Raw genomic sequence first — 13320 nt, 5'->3', positions numbered from 1 at the left:
TCAAACATAGTGCAGGTAGTGGTGGTCAATGAAAACTATTATACATGAGTTATTAGTAGAGATTGGTGTACAAACTCATGGGGCGCGAGTAGAATTCGAACTTCGGACCTTTTGATTCACAGTCGGGCGTTTGAACAATTACACGTCCTGCACCACTTTAAAATTGGGTGTAAGGCCTCGCTAAAAGATTATAAAAGGTGGACATTTCCCGGTTCGAGGTGGAATTGTTGAGTGCAAGATTTTTAAAGTAGAAATAGGTAGGTACTTGAGCTCCCACTAAGGCTGTCACTGTTTTTTACTGGAAAAATAGTATTATATTTAAAAAAGCGCTTAAAATCCCGGAAATCCGAAAAAAGATTGTACATACATATTTATTTTTTCGCCTCCCACTAATAGGGAGTATTATTGCACATTTATCCCGCCAGAGTACAGCACTGTAATATTGAAAATTGGCGCTTTTTGCCTCCATTGGCAAAGTTTGAGTACCTTAGTTGTACCAGTAGCGCCATCTCCGCTGAGCTTTGTGTAATATAGTCAGTACATGTATATCAGTGCATGTCCATATTGTGTGCATATGCACCTGCATTAAACAAAATGCGAACCGGGCTTTTGTCACTATTATTGTCCCTAGTCCCTAGTCGGTCAAACAGGTACATGTATGTACAGAACAAACCTAAGAGAATAGAACTAAGACAGATAGACGAAGCTATAGACTCCATCATATTTTCCTTTCACTCGTGCAAGAAAGAGATACATACCTATCCATTTTTTTAAACACATGACAAGAAACAGAACTGACATCTTTTGTCCATTAAGCCCGGCACTATCTGCTACTTTACTTCTAGTACTTCGTATCTACATTTGGGTCGAGAAATTGTATGGAAATCTTCTATCTCATGTGGTTACACTGGTCCGTTGTCTGTATGTAGATTGTAAGGTGGTAGTAGTCAAACGTACATATCGATGTGATGTGATGTGATTTGACATTAAAAAATACTTATTGAATGAAATGAACAAAATGTTCCACGGTTCATCTATGACCAAGGTTCAACAAAACAAATGAATGTCCGATTCGTGCGCCCATTTCATAAGTTCCTCGAGAATAAAATTTCGATTAAACGACCTCATATCATTTAGTAATTTATCGAGGAAAATATACATTTACTACTTAATTAACCTAAGTAATTGTATACTGCAAAGGTTTTGTTGTAATTGTCATAATCTTTGGTGTTTTATAATTATTTCGTTATACCTACGTTGAGGAATGGAATCAAGTTTCATAAAATAAAAGTGTTTGCATTAGCTTTCGTGATGGTATTTTGAAACGTGTAAATAAATAGTAAATAAACGTAACATAAAGTTCTTATCAAGCGGTCCGCAAGATGGCAGTGAGCTTTGTTCACCTTTCACCTACAAATGAATAGACTGAGTGATCACCGATGTGCTCGTATCTTGTTGTACGAGGCATGTCCACTGACTCCAGCGAGTTTTGTGTGCCATGGTAGTGAAGAGGAAGAAAGTTCCAAGAATGAATAACACGTTCAAAAGCACGGATTATAGCTGGACCCCAGGTCCAGAACCGCCTAACAATCAGGATGTGGGTGTTCCAAGAGCTCATTTCATTCCACATTCAAATTCTTTACCATTTGAGGAGCGGCGCGTTACTTTAGAACAGCCTGTCAAGGTAAGAAACATAAACATTTATGGTTTATTGGTTAATTTGACGGAACAGGTCAACATAGGTACAAGGTACCTGTAGCGACTTCTACAAGCATGAGATGACGACTATCAAACGAATCTGTAAAATCTAGATAATCCCATTATTATAAATGTGGAAAGTTTGAGGATGGATGTGTGTATGTTTGTTACTCTTTCATGCAAACTCTACTAAATGGTTTGTTCTGAAATTTGGTACATGGGTAATATATACCCTGAAATAACAAATAGGTACTTTTAATTCGAAAATTCCCACAGGAGCCCCGGGCGCAGCTATTTTGGGTATTTACAGTAAACATTTCAAATATAATATTTATAAATAAATCATATTTTGTAAACAATGTAAAGTGGTAAAGAAGTGCAAATGAAATTATAAGAAATAATTTAAAAAAAGGGTATTTCACACTATGCCATTAAAAAAATTTAATCAAAGTCTTGTGTCTATAAACTATTGTCATGAAGGAACAGACTTACAATCCCACAGATTTATTATTATGTAAATAAATTACATTGACATCACTTTTATAAATTTAAAAATTAAGCCAGATGATAGTTTCATTGATATATTCCATATAGTTATGATCAATTGGATATAGTAATGTGATAAAGCAATGAGTTTTTCTGTTAAATATACTTGTCTGAAATTTGTACTTTGGAATGGTAACTTTTGTAGTTTTTTCTACTTTCTTCTACTTTTTAGTGTGTTGACTCGGCTAAATTTGTCAGGTACACATGACCATTGATACAGCACTTTTTGTGATATCATACAGGTCCTTCAGTGTGTAGGTGGTAGATATGTCCTACCTATGTTGGTGATTACACTGATAGAGCCTTACGTAATAAAGATAAATTGTCTGTCCCCAGGCATCGGTTGGCCAAAGTTAGAACGTCTTTTGTTGGGAACTGTATCCATTTTTATAACAAATTGCCTAAATGGATTCTTGATTTGCCGGACAAAATTTTAGAAATTATATAAAAGAAGTACTTTATAAAAAGGCATATTACAAGTGTGACGATTATGTCAATGACAATAATGTTTGGCCCAAGCATGGTGCAGTATCCTCATAACATATGTAATTGTTTTATGACATTATTACGTATGTTTTGTACATTTAGCTTTTTATATATATATATATATATATATATATATATATATATATATATATATGATGTAAATTTGTCCTCCTAATTTTTAATATATGTATAAGACCTATTTGTTAATTGACGTCCTTGGAGAAAAGGCTGCGGTGAAGTTTGTTGCGCCGCATCTTCTTCACCTGCGCTTTGGAAGCCGGCAGTAGACTTAGTTTAAGTAATTTTTTTTTTGACGTAAATAAGTGATGTATATCATCCTAAATTGAATAAAGAATTTTGAATTTGAATTTGAATTTGAAAATTTGAATTAATTTTTATGTAGTAGCCAAACACACAAGTAATACTTACATGCTATTTATGGTAGTGTAGATCTGAAAGAAGCTACCATATTGTGATATTAATATGTAAATAAACAGGATGCGGTTTCGAGTGTAGGCTTTTTCCAAGATTAATATGTCTTAAAATACTGTACTTAGTAACTTTAAATGCATAAAATTACTACTTGGTTTCAGCATCTATTTTCTATTATTTGCTAGCTTAGAGAGCTCTTTCTGTGAAATTCATTGAATGATACCAATCACAAAAAACATCATTAAATATTATTGGACTAGAAAGAATCCTATTCAAATCAATTCTCAAAGGACTCTTTTTTCACTATATATATATATGTGTAAATAAGACAGAACCTACCTAGAATAAACACAAGAAGATAAATACATATTTACATTATATTTTGAACATTATTCAAATATTTGGATACATGTAACATATGTAATATTTTAAAATAACCTGTTTCCCATTGTCATACCTATGTTGACTAGACTTTAATCTAATTGAAAATATGAATAGATAAGATTTTAGATTAGATTAAAACTTTAAAAGAAACACTGCTTCATTGCAAGCTAAATTTTCAATTTTGTATGTAGTCTTTAAATATTTAATACTAGATGTTGCCCGGGGCTTTGCTCCTGGCAGAATTTTGAGATAAAATATAACCTATAGCAATGGGTAATGTACCTTTCTAATGGTGAAAGACTTTTTGAAATTGGTGTGGTAGTTTCGGAGATTAACTGCCTCAAACATACAAACTCATAAACAAATGCTTACCTCTTTATAATAATAGTATAGATTTGTGCTGATTCATAATCTAAGAGAAATGTGGCTAACATAAGCTTTTATCTTAGCCATATTTATCTTAGGTTGTCTTTATTCTTTCATACTGCTGTTTTTACTGTGTGATTATCACATTTTGTGACATCATCATCTGTAATCTATCTGAACATGAAATAATAATCTATGCATAGGTATGAATCTTTGATCTAAAATATACTTACATAAGCTGTCACTGGAGTACACTTAACTCATCTTAGTCATTAGTTTTCCTTTCTGTTCCAATCTTTGTTGTTTATCTCTCAGTCTTATAATGATAAGACTGAGAGATAAACTGTACAACCACACCACTACTTTGATTGTAGTCACGATTTGACAGCAAGGTGTATAATTTTTGTATAGGTACCGATAACAATGTAGGTAGTTCCTTATGAAGACTAGAGTTACTTCAGAACAAGTACTCTCAAGATTTGTCACGAGTTTTGCTATAATCTCACATGACAATTATTATCACTACAACAAACTTTTCCCTTAAAATAGGTACTTATGAGTATTTTTTTATTTATATGATAGTAGGTAACAATGAGAATTACATATATCTACCCTTTAACATTACTTCAATTGTCTTAAAACCTATGCTCCACCATAAAACTTAGCCAAATTGAAATATTCTCATTTAGTTATATTGTTGCTTGTTGAATGCGATTGCGCCACATAGTGAGTACCTACACCATTGATATTTGGTATGCAGTCCAGGCCTATTTGATGCGAGGGTGTCCGTTCATATGACTCAACTTGACCTGTGCTCGTCTCGAGTCGCAATTGTACATTGGCAATTAACTTTGATGATATTAAATCATGCTATTTTTGTCTACGCAGCTGCCGTGGCGTAACGGAACTCTCTTCTTATCAGTTATGAACAGGAAACTGATAGAAATAGAATCTAAAAATTAACCAATAATTATTTACCCAATTATTTGCTCCGGTATTTTTTTTGTTGATTTATGACTCAAGCCTATTATTTTAACGCATGAATCGGTTATTACGACCCATATGTGCGAGTGCGATGATGATAGGTATGACGAAAAAAGTTGAACTGCTGCATACAAATTGAAACGTAGGTACTATTAGATTAGGTAGGTACAGTTTTTCTAATCTCATCAAGGTTGGTTAGGATTTGGTATAATCGCCAGAAGCTACTCTATTCTGTCTGTTATTGTTTTATCATTGTTACGATCTCACCACTTGACAAGGATGTACAGGATGTTTTGCTTTCAGGAATGAGGAGAGCATGCATTAGATTTCTTACAGTTATAGAAATAAAAACTGCATAAAACTAAGTAACGCACTATTTCAGCTCAAGTCTTTAATACCTAGTGGATTACCGAAAATAATATATTTTATGCAGTGTGGTGTGGCACTCCTCTATAAGGTTCATTGACCTTGTATTGGCTTGTATATATGCACTTGTGCCAGTCACCCGTGACGTATAAGATGGTTCCTATTATGAGTTCTGCTTCGCTTTCATTCACAATAATTTACTCCCGATGATAATTCACGCCAGCAAATCCAGTGAAACCACGTGCATTTCTTTCTGTGGTTTTCCGATGGGTACTAATGGAAGGGTAGCACTCACATAACACTGAGGCGTCTGTCTATTTTCTGGGTATCCAAAAAAAAATCTTTCAACCTTTACCTTTACCTTCTAGCAAGATCTCAATTTAATTTACTTATTAGCTTCTCAACTCTATGCGCTCGATGCATGCTTTGTTTGAACTAGCACAAAGTTTTTTCCGGCTATTCTAGGATATGCACGTTGTTCGTATCAATCCTTAACCTAGCATGAATGCGAACGCGTAATTTTCAACACGTCCATAGAATTTGCAAATTATTAGTTCTAGTGAGTCAACAATGCGTGCGCGAGTCTAATTATCACTATAATGTAAACGTGATTCGAGTCAATAACAATGGACTTATGCAACGGCATCTACACGATTGCTAGAGAAAAATTCGTGTTCCTCTGTCTCGATATGGAGATCTCTATGATAATTGTCGCAAGAAATACATTCAGACTATCAGTGTATTGTTGTGTCATGTCACATTTTACTCTACAATGGAATCGGATCGCTCGTCACTTCCAATATTATTTATTGCCACTTGAAGACTACAAAGAACTTTCAAGATACACATACAACACACAATACGCTTCTTCACATTTTCAACTATCTTACCTAAAAATAAAAACATACTAAACGAATTGAAAGTAGCGTCCTTGTTGTAGAACTTACCTATGTAGAGAAATTCTTCATTAAGATCGTGAAGTTGATGTTAGAGTAAATTAGTACCTACGTACATTTAATTAAGTAGATACATAAATCGCAATGTTATATTATATGTATAAGTACATTGAAGTTTAGCAATTAGGTATAATATTCATAGGCAGATCATCACCAAGATGGTCGCCTACACAGACGTTCCGTTTCCAACTGCTTTTCGACGTAAGTGGTAATACTAGTCGCGAGAGTGTCACCCACATACAGCTTACAATGACTCTTATGTAACGGCTTGTTTTCGTCACCGTAGTTGACATTCATTGAAACATATGCTCGAATATAGTATACATACCTAAATATTATCCTATTCTATCATTGAATCTCATGAGTAGGTTTACAGTAACTTTGTAGTTCTCATGAGTAGGTTTACAGTAACTTAGAACCTAGGACATTTTATTTTAGAGAGATTTGTCTAGGATTGAAAGACCTCATATTTGCTTTCCATTTGGCTGAGGCCAAACGCACTCAAAGTAATAATAAAAAATGTCTAAAAACCAGTATAATAAAAACAATTATGGCATGTTTCAGATCGGCCGCAACGTGTATCGCGCGACGCCCAGTCCCACCAATACTATCTTCGAATGCAGGGTGCTCTCGCGGCATCACGCTACGCTTTATTATGACAAGGGCCACTTTTATCTCGTGGTAAGTACATAGAGTTTCAGTTTACAATATATTTGTCGTTTTGTTTACTTACTGTTTGCATAACATTTACCTATTCCTATTTTGAGGGTTCGTTATACTAATACTAGCCGTCGTTTGATGACTTTCTAAGCTTATTTTAGCCTTGATGCTTTGTTAGCTGTTATGTGATTAATTGCAGTCTTGCATATACTTTACTTGATAAGTTGGTATATCATTTTATGGCCGCTGTGTTATTGTTAAGTATAAACATTATGTTTGTAGATACAAGTTATAAATGCACATTGGTTTCTAGTTGTCCTAAGGAAAGTAGACAAAAATTATAGATTTTACGGATACCACACGAAGTACAAATGTTCCGTTAGAAAGAATTACTAGTTAGAGGTAGTTCATGTGGATTCGTGTAGCGATTGCAGTTGCAATGTGCATTGTACATGTTCATGTAGAAGTTTGAAAGTGGTGATGACTGTCTTAACAAGGCTTATTTAATTGCATAGAAATTTATCTAGATTACACTGACGTCAGATTGTTCCAATATAGCCTTACTGACCGCTATTTGGCTGCTTGTGAACAGTCCACAACAGTCGTTGCGTGTTTTCTTATGATATTGTCATTTACGTGGCAGGTCTGAGAGGTCTATATTTTATTTCTATCTAAATTCAAGATATAAAGATATTTTCTATATTCGATAAATTCAAGTGAATGACGATTAGAATGAGAGATTTACTTTCATAAAATGTATTTTCGTAATTACGAATCAGTATTATCTTACCAATTAATATTATAAATCAACTATTATAATAGTTATACTGCATCAATTTAATTATTTATTATCAATGGTAAATAATTATATCCGGTAGACATCGCAATAAAAGCGATGAAATTCCATTTGAATTCTTTGTGTCACTCTAATAGAATAGGTTTCTCAAAGACGCGCACACTGCAGTGTAGAGCTGTTAGTAGAATGTTTCATTCGTCCAGAATCACAATGCAATCGTGGCTCCACGGGTTGTACATCCATGTGCGTTTGATCTTTTATTGGCGGCCAACTCTCGGAGATTTATGATTTCGAGGAAGATTTTCCTGAATTTCTTATTTGTTGACTAAATTGGAATAGGTTAGAATTTGCTACTTACATTTAATGAATATTGTTTTTTCTAAGTCATTCTAGCTAGATTGGCATTAAGAGACCATACATAATAAGATTATTTTCACCAATATCTTACTATCGAATCGTTTATTATAATTTAGATTATTATTTATTTAGATTACATTATAATTGAAATTCTAAACATTTACAGCTACTTAATCATCATCGCCATCGCACACTAGACATTGTGTATTGTGGTTAATTATTAGACCATTACAACTTATCAACGATTTTTTTCTATGTATATCAGGCACTACATCCATATGAAGCGATGCATAACAGGTTATCCTTGAGTAATTATAACAATTTCAGAGTCCAGCTCCTCCAAATAGGCAATCATGTCTCATCGACAAGTTATGTAAATTTTACGAAACTAGTCCTAACGTGTAGTTATTAAACGAAACAAATGTCAAAAATAATATTCCAAACGAACGCAACCTTGGTCAATTCAATATTTTTGACTGAATTAAATAAGACAGGATTATTAATAAATGGACCATGAAGTTAACAACCGTAAAGTTGATAGAAAACGCATGGGAAACTAAACATGGTATTTGAATTTCGAGACTATTGGCTCCTTAGTCCGGCATATCGATCTGATAAATATTTGTATCAATAAACAAACGAAGGCGGAATCTTTGGAATCTAAAAGACAATAGACAATCGTCATAAAAACAAAAACACAAAATTGTGTTTGTGTTTTTACAAACACAAAATTGTGTTTGTGTTTTTACGACATTCATCAAATTATGTTTGTTTGAGACTGGCGTAGTGGTAGACGCGCTCAGCCTGTGATAGTGGGGGGATTAAGCATCATTCGCAATGGTCAGTAACACGATGGGTGACCTATAATAAAGTATCTCGACCTCCTGAGTGCTTGGGAAGGCACGTTAATTCGGCTTTTTTGCAGCTCTAAAAATCCATAACGTAGTCTTGGGTATTAGTGCGATTTGTAATTAATATATTCTGTGAATAATTCAGAAATGCATTTGCAACCTGTGGGGGCCTTTAATATCCAGCGCCCTGCTAGTGCTCCCTAACGCCGTTTCTGTCTATCCATAAAGAGTAGTTGTTTGCAGGTGATGCATAGTGATGAGTTGTATGTTTGCAGGACAACCGCAGCAGCAATGGCACGTTCATCAACAACAACCGGTGTTCCATCTCCAAGCAGCAGGAACCGCACGAAGTGTTCTCGGGTGACGTGGTGCAGTTCGGCATTCCCGTCGTTGAGAATGCCGATAACTTGGAAAAAGTAAGTGATAATATAAAGTAATTATATTCGATTCTGTCACATCAGTATGATTTTGTGCCAGTAGCTGTTGAGACACCTGGCTCATAGAGTGCAGAAACAAGAGTTTGTGAGAGATAGGGCGCCGTTTAGGCGAGCGGGGCTTTGAATAATTCAAACCAGATAATAAACTTGCTACTTGATTTGCTAATATTGTCGACTTAACTGTCAGTAAATTTATTATAAAAAACGTGTTCAATTCACGCATGTCGCATGTGATATCGAGGTGGACCAACAACGCATTCTAAACTGTGTGTGTATGAATGTCTAATTCGTGCAATTTAATATCAGTAAATCTAGCGAACGAATATAAATCTAAATGTATAAATTCCGCGTCATCAACAATATTTTTTGCTATTTATTAATTACCGGCAACGATAGCAGTGGATGTTAGGTAGACGGCCGGTCATAAAATCAGATTCGAATCCAATAATTTTTTTAAACGGGTAAAAAAAATATCGGGTGGGAATGCAAGAGAGAGCTATTATTTTTTTGTTTTTATTGTTCAAAAGAAAGCTTATACTAGTAGTCTTTGGTTTTATTATGTAATAGATGTCGATTCTTTTAGTAACATTAATTTGTTCCGTCATATATCTCGCCTGTGAACGTACATCTTTGTAACGCATATGATCGTGTTACAAAGATGTACAAACATGTTATATCATATATATCATGTAATGGTACAACTATCCCATTGAATCATTAGAACACATCACTGTCAGCAGATTTACATTAGTTCCGGAGCTTGGTTACGCCGCTTACATGCCGCCTTGATAGATTGCACATTACTGGACATCAGCATTCATTTTCGTGAGATCCTAGTTTTATATCATAGCTGTGCCCTGGATCCAACAGCATGGAATTTTAGTGGAATTAGAGTGGATAAATGTGTCTTTATTTAGAAAACCAACAGCGTTACGTACAAATTCCTAAAAATATGCTTATGATAATGCAAGTTAAAGATTTTCTTGTTTAAAATGAGTTATTTTTTTACAAGTAAATTTGTAATTGGTAGTGGTAGTAAGTAGGTTGCAAAGTCACAAGTATTAAATGGTGCATTAGTTAACAATTATAATATATGCTACGGTTACGGATAAATATTATTATTGTTACTTAAAAATATAACTATCAATTTAAACATTTTTACAGTGGTATTGAACAAAATATTTTCTTTCAGAACACGTTTCCCCCAGTGGTCGCCCTCCTTAAGCTTTACCATCCTGATGGCAAGGAGGCGAAGCTGTCGTTCAATCCCACCATGACTACGCCGTTACACCTTAAAGAGTTGTATCAACTAAACAATTTTGTTCAGGTACCTTTTTTGTATTCTAATAATAAGTAATAGAACCACTCCATATACTGCCTTGGATGTCGTAGGACTATGGGATTCTTAGCCTTGGCCATTATTATTGAATTAATAAAACTTGACCAGCTCGGATTCCTATAGCTAGACCGAGTCGACCGGGCGAGTGAACGGTGAGCAGTTGTACTTATATCATCCCAAATTGAATAAAGAAATTCGAATTTGATTCATATTTAAAATATCTTTATTTTTTAAAATATACATAGTATCCCGCGAGCAAGTCTGTTACACTTTCACGGTTAAACCGCTGGACTGATTTTGATGAAATTTGGAATACATATAGTTAATGAGTCAGGATCAAACACAGGCTACTGCAGGCAACAGCTAATAAAATTTATAAATATTGATGTTAAAATACACAGCTTAACACAAACTTCAGTATTTGTGTCTCAGAAATGTGGAAGAATTTATTAATAGGTTTTTATTTATATTTCGAACAATCGGCGAGTCGACACGATATTTTGTACATAATTCTGTGAAATAAAGTTTAAAATAAATAAATATAAATAAAACTATCGCCGTTGACCCGCTAAGTCGAGATATTCACGGGGTTAACGAATTTTCAGGATGCGATCCAACGCGAGGCGTCCTTAGAAACCCGTTTGCGTACATTACGTGAGTGCGTGGAGCGCACGCGTGCCGAGGCGGAGGCCTCTTGGGAGTTGTTCGTGGGGGAGCAGCGGCTGCTGCTGCGCGTGCACGCGCTCGAGAGTATGCTGGCCGTGGGCAAGCAGCCCGACGTGCAGCAGGTGGCGCAGCTGCTCAACGACAAGAGGAACTATCAGGTATTGTTACTATGCTAGCTATGAGCTCTTAGTTCATCATCATGGAATTATAGCAACGCTCTTGTTTGTGCAGTTCCCATTGTTCTCTCTTCATAGCGAATTCCTTCACTTCTTTATGCCCCAGTGTCCCCAGATCTGAATAGCGACTCGCCCTAACTTGGCACGGGTGCAATATATGCATGTTAAATATAAATAAATCTTCTCCTTGAATTGCTTTATCTATTTAAAATACTCGCATCCGTTGTGTAGTTTTATCGATCTAAGCCTACATAGGGACAGACAGCGGGAAGCGACTGGTAAAATTGAAATGTAATATTCTGCAGGAAGTGGCGCAAGAAAGCTTGAGAGTGGCGCACGAGCAACGTCTAGCATTAGAAGAGACGCTGGAGCGCCGCAACCGCGAGGCGGCGGCGCTGCACCAGCACAACTGCACTCTGAGGCTCACCGCCACCAACGCTACGGCGGAGTTGCAGGTGAGCAATACGTCCGAGAACTGGAATAGTAAGGAAATAGTTGCCAATTTGAAAAACAAAACGTTAAGAGTATTAAAATGAATTATTTATTATAACTGGCCAGCTATCGAGTACGCACTACAAAAGGCTAGCTCTAAAATCTGCAATGGCGTAATCGGGCCACTGGAATGAGCGGAACTAGATCGAATTTTATTAACGCACGCACGCGCGCATTGGGATCGCCGCCATCTTGTTGAAAAGAAAAATCGCGGCACATGTGCGCGTTCTTTGTGTGAGCGTGTAAAATTTTTATTAAAGAATAATAAGTTAAATATACATAAATAAAATATACATAATAGTATAATAAGTTAAAGCATACTTTAAGCTAAAATATATTTTATCACTATCACACTTTTTAATATTTGACACTAGCTTTTGCCAGCGGCTTCGCCCGCGTAAATTTACCACGGTGACAGTTATTTTTCCGGGATGAAAGGTACCATATGTCCTTCTCCATACTTCAAACTACATATGTATGTAAAATTTCTAGAACATTGGTTAAGTAGATAGAGCGTGAAGAGATAACAAGGATTGAAATAAAGAGACAAAACATGCTTTAGAAAAATATAGAAAGAAAAGGAACATAGGAAAGTTAAAGCATTAAAGTGTGCTTTAACTTTTCCATGAGTTAGATTTAAAGTTGACGTATGTGTTTACAGAAACTGGCAGCGCGTTGCGAGCGCAAGATGTGCGCAGCGCGGCTGGCCATCGCCGCCGCCGAGGAGCGCGAACTCGCCGCCCGCACGCAGCTGCCGCTCACGGTCACTATCCCATTCTTCTGTTTTATGTCGGCTCCACACTGTCGTCGAAGGGATACCTTTTTTTCGCATAATTTTTTATCCTAATTTAATTTAGTATAACGAGTTAGGCATATATTTTTTTGACATAATAGTATTTTGACATACCTGTTTTTTTGGCATACCTTTTCAATAAGCATAATTATAGTTTAGGTTAATGTATTTTACCATAATTTTGATTTGCATAAAGGTGTAGTGTAGCAGTAGGTGCGGCGGGATGGCCTTTTGGTTTTATTATGCTTAAAAATTGTTGTGCTTATGGTAGGTATGCGTAAAAAAATTGTGCCTAAAACATTATGCCAAATTAATATTGTGCGTAACTATAATTATGATAAATTAAAGTATGCCATGTTAAATTATGACATAAAATTATTGGCATAAAAATAGGGAACCGTCGTCGAACACTTTGACAAACTTTGGCTGATTATATTGCCGGTTTTCATTGCGGTAATAATGTTCACGTATTTGCGACTGCATGTGTCTGAGTTCGGCGATAGTATGGACCTGGCAATATAGTGAGCACACAGCA

The 13320-nt window shown here is 35.5% G+C and overlaps 1 protein-coding gene across 2 annotated transcripts in view; it reads left to right on the top strand.

The window, feature by feature from the left end:
- Positions 1–1042: 1042 nt before the first annotated feature.
- Slmap (Sarcolemma associated protein) overlaps positions 1043–13320 on the top strand; it is a 19696-nt gene continuing 7418 nt past the window's right edge. For both annotated transcript variants that reach the window (XM_053753321.2, XM_053753320.2), the window contains exons 1-7: positions 1043–1684; positions 6783–6899; positions 9158–9298; positions 10512–10646; positions 11264–11482; positions 11806–11955; positions 12654–12755. In XM_053753321.2, coding sequence (XP_053609296.1) covers positions 1499–1684; positions 6783–6899; positions 9158–9298; positions 10512–10646; positions 11264–11482; positions 11806–11955; positions 12654–12755 — 1050 coding nt within the window. In that variant the 5' untranslated portion in view covers positions 1043–1498. The remainder of the gene's footprint in view (positions 1685–6782; positions 6900–9157; positions 9299–10511; positions 10647–11263; positions 11483–11805; positions 11956–12653; positions 12756–13320) is intronic.

This window comes from Plodia interpunctella, chromosome 13 (assembly GCF_027563975.2).
Source record: "Plodia interpunctella isolate USDA-ARS_2022_Savannah chromosome 13, ilPloInte3.2, whole genome shotgun sequence".
Lineage (NCBI taxonomy): Eukaryota > Metazoa > Arthropoda > Insecta > Lepidoptera > Pyralidae > Plodia > Plodia interpunctella.
Note: the sequence above shows the minus strand (reverse complement) of the source record. Positions and strands in the feature narration are given on the sequence as shown.